We start from the raw sequence: 3728 nt of genomic DNA, 5'->3' as shown, positions 1-3728 counted from the left end.
GAAGTCTCCGCGCACGAACGCTTTTGCATTTCGCCTCCTCGAAAGTTCGGAGCCCGTGACCTCGTGCTCAGTAGCGGAACGCCGTAAGGTGAGCCATCGCGGCGGGTGGATGCAAACAATAGCCGCGCAAACAAATGTGACAGGAGCTCGAAAAGACCGGTTCCTTCCCCTAACGTTGCCCTTGGGCGAAGTGGGAAACACCGTGAGCAAGCGTAACTCACGCCAGCGTGGCAAGTCTGATGGTTCTTGCGCAACCGAAAAAGAAGAAAGAGAAGGCGCATGTAGTGTAAACATTAAACGTCAGCGCATCGTAGCCTATTGCATGGACAGTGGTCAAGATTTAACATTTAGAACGATACGCAATTCCACTCGGATGTGCCATCGCACGTGCATATTTGCCCTTTTTTTTCAGCTCTTTTCTTGGAAGGAGCAATTGGAAACCGGCCACGCTGCATATCGAGAGCGCGGACAAAAAAGAAACTCATAGAAACAGACAAAAAAAGAAGCGAGAAGCATTTTTTTTTTTCCAATCTACTCAGAAGTGTTTTTGCCCTCTAGGTCTCACCACCGCGGTGACGCCAAACTAGTTGGTTTGTGAGCTGTCGCGCCAGCCGGCTTCCTACATTGAACCAAAGTGGCACGATTTCAAGGTCGGGTCTCCCGCACTCCTTGAGACGAGGCTTTCCATTGCCTTCGCGCCCTCCCTCTCTTTTTCCCTTGGTCTTTCTCTTTTCGCCTTGGGCTAAAACGCGTGGCGGCGTTTCGCTCCTTGTTTTCTGCGTTGCGTCGATCGCTATTACAGTTTTTCCTTTTAAGGTTGCGCAACACATTCGCGGCTGTCGTTATGCGCGAAACGTTCAGCTCTACTTGGCCGCAGAAATTTCGAAGGGAGATTCCAATGGGAGCGCCAGTGACATGTCGCAGACCATGGAAACCCCACTCGCACCCTCTGTTGCGTCTCTCTCCTGTGCCGCGAATTGGTGACATCCCCTCAAAACCGCGCTTGCCATTGCTAGCGTTCTCGGGACGTCCCGCCTTTTGCCTTTTGCTTCGCGATCCAGAGAAAGGGGAGGGGGTTATTGCTCCTGCCAGCGGACGCTGCTATATCTTTCTGCTGGATCGGGCGCGAGGGTGTGGAAAAATCCAACCCCTTCTCTCCTGCTTCCACCCTCGCGTACACATCCTGTCTTCAGCTGTCCAGTGTTATAAAAAGAGCAACAGGTGGGAGGAAGAAAGTCATCCAGCACGAGACCTGTGGTCGAAAGGAGCTAGCTCATTTGCCGCAGATTCAACTCTAGCCGAAAATCATGAAGACCATTGTAAGTCACCTCGATTTAGTTACGTCCTTTCGTTTCGTTACGTTAATTCCTTATGGGTTTCTGGTACATTGTGTTCTCGTAGTTTACTGTATATTGTCATAGATTTATTACCTGTATCAAGCATTATTCCTCGCTTTTTGAATGACATACAAAGGAACAAAACGGGGCAGTAGATTTTTTTTATTTGCTGAGTATTTTTTGTTGTTCAGAGGACGACTATTTAGTATGAAATCAGTAAGTTCCGCAAGAGTCATCGATTCCTGCACCGATACAAACCTCAAATGATCTTGATGTTTGTATCGGTGCAATGCCTTTTCTTCAGACAAAGATTGCAAGGAGGTCGCACGTTGGCCGGTTAAATCCTCTAGCAGAGACAGAAAAGTCTGCTCTTCAAATTGCTGCTATTATTGCATCTTTCACTTCGTGGTGATAAATGTGTTTCAACGTAATATCGTGATGAATCGAGGTAAGGAGATGTGGTTACTCTCTCCTTTGAGTTTCATTCTACCAGGACTGAAAGCCCAAAAAACGACATTTCGTCTCGCATTTGCGCCTGCGTTATTTCTGGCTTGCATAATGCCATTTTTTCTTGACGATGATGAGAAAGAGACATTTTATATAAACTTATGTGCTAAAAGTTCCTTACCGGTACACGGGAATGACAGTTTTGAAAGAAATAAATTAACGCCAATTGAATGAATGGCAATAAGTCTTACACAACAAGAATAGGTTTCATTCGAGAAATGGCTTGCCGATAGCATGTTACAACTTAGGGCTGACTGAAAGCAAGGAAAAAAGTGCGACTGCCTGGCATAGCGCTGACCATTTCATAAAATGCGAAACAATAAGGCAAACATTTACTGCGCCGGGCAATAGTGTGCTTTTACGTCTTGACTTTGGTACAGCCAAAACTTAAATAGGAGCGAAAACCCACTATGCGATAGGGCTCAGAGGATACAAGGCGCGCAAGTGTAGAAGGCGCGAGCACATCAGTGCATAAAGAGATATCGTCCATTATTTTGACAACACTCAACTCTAAGCACGCATTCCCACGCATGTGCAGTTTGCCTTCGCCGCCACGCTGGCTCTTCTGGGCCTGGCTGTTGCCGCTCCCGCTGAGGAAGGCAAGAAGGAGGAGGTCGAGGGCCGCATCGGCTTTGGCGGCGGCGGCTACGGCAGTGGCTTCAACCAGGGTGGTAGCTTTGGCGTCGGCAGCCAAGGCAACCGTTACGGACAGGGTGGCTTCGGCTACAACGTGGGCGGCACCAACCGTCGCGACTACGGCAATGCCGCCTCCTACGGTGACCGCGAGTCCTTCGGCCTCAGCGGGAGCTCCGGCCACAACCGCCAATTCGGACAGGGCAGCAGCGGCGGCCGCTTCCACAACAACGCCTTCGGCGCCGGTGGAAACCGCTTTGCGTCCGGCTCTGGATACTTGGGCTGAACAGAAGAGCGTCCTTCGTTCTCCAAAGGTTAGCTGCTTGGCCCTTCATCCTTCCGACAATTCATCCTTAACAAAAGCTGGGGACCAAGCTGATCTGCAGCTTCACAGTTGGTGCGGCCCGCTTAGTCCCGTGTAGCTGCTATTGGTTCGCGGCTGCGTCAGAAACATGTTCATTCCGATTCAAGCTTTTGAATTGGTTTCCCAGGCAACCGTTTTGTAAGCATTAGCGCCCAAAACATGGGATTGTGAGTTATTGCGCAAAGTTCGGTGAACACGTTGCATCCACGAAAGAACTGCCAAATCAGTAATTAAAGCGTCCGAAATTAGGCTTTCATTGTGCGAGAAAATGGAGTAGTGTTCATTTGTCACTGGTGCCTTGAATACAACTACCTTCTCTTTCTAATTTCAGAAAAGCGTGGCACCGACCTAGACGCCGTCACCCTTTCTCTCACCCTGAAGAAACACAACGTACACTGATCTGCGATCTAAGTCAGAAATTTGTTCTCACCGTCGAAGACCAAGAAACTGCCGTGAATAAACATATTTATTAAATCACTACATCTGCACTTTCGTGTTTTATTTGCAATTCCAAATTAGACAGAAAAGCTCTCTTTACCTAATGAAGGCGCAAAACTTGACTGCAGCAATGTCCAACGCGGAAAATTTGTGAAAGGTACGGGTAATTTTATTACAAAATATACAAGAGCCGTAAGCTATTAAATTACCGCAATCAAAAGTAGATGACACTATGCAACGAGAAAAGATAGACACTGCAATAAAGACCAGCCAATAACGAGCAGGCTTCGCACAGTTCATCTCAGAAAAAAACAGTACTCATGATAGTTCCTTTCAGCTCAGACCACAATATGTTTGCCATCCTGTACATCGGAGGATTAAGAGTGTGACAAATGATAGAAAAGGTTGCCTCTTAGCAATCCTTTTGATTAGCAATGATTTTTTGTATC

General features: G+C 47.7%; 1 protein-coding gene across 1 annotated transcript; it reads left to right on the top strand.

Moving 5' to 3' along the window:
• Nucleotides 1-1161: 1161 nt before the first annotated feature.
• On the top strand, nt 1162-3321 carry LOC149353801 (uncharacterized). The gene is made up of 3 exons (XM_089582831.1): nt 1162-1319; nt 2383-2791; nt 3173-3321. Exons 1-2 carry the CDS (start codon nt 1308-1310, stop codon nt 2761-2763), a joined length of 393 nt encoding a protein of 130 aa, XP_089438957.1. The 5' UTR covers nt 1162-1307; the 3' UTR covers nt 2764-2791; nt 3173-3321.
• The last annotated feature ends 407 nt before the right edge of the window (nt 3322-3728 follow it).

This window comes from Amblyomma mixtum, chromosome 3 (assembly GCF_055824585.1).
Source record: "Amblyomma mixtum isolate Tamu chromosome 3, ASM5582458v1, whole genome shotgun sequence".
Classification (NCBI taxonomy): Eukaryota; Metazoa; Arthropoda; class Arachnida; order Ixodida; family Ixodidae; genus Amblyomma; species Amblyomma mixtum.
The sequence above is the reverse complement of the archived record's forward strand: the minus strand, read 5'-3'. Positions and strand labels throughout refer to the sequence as shown.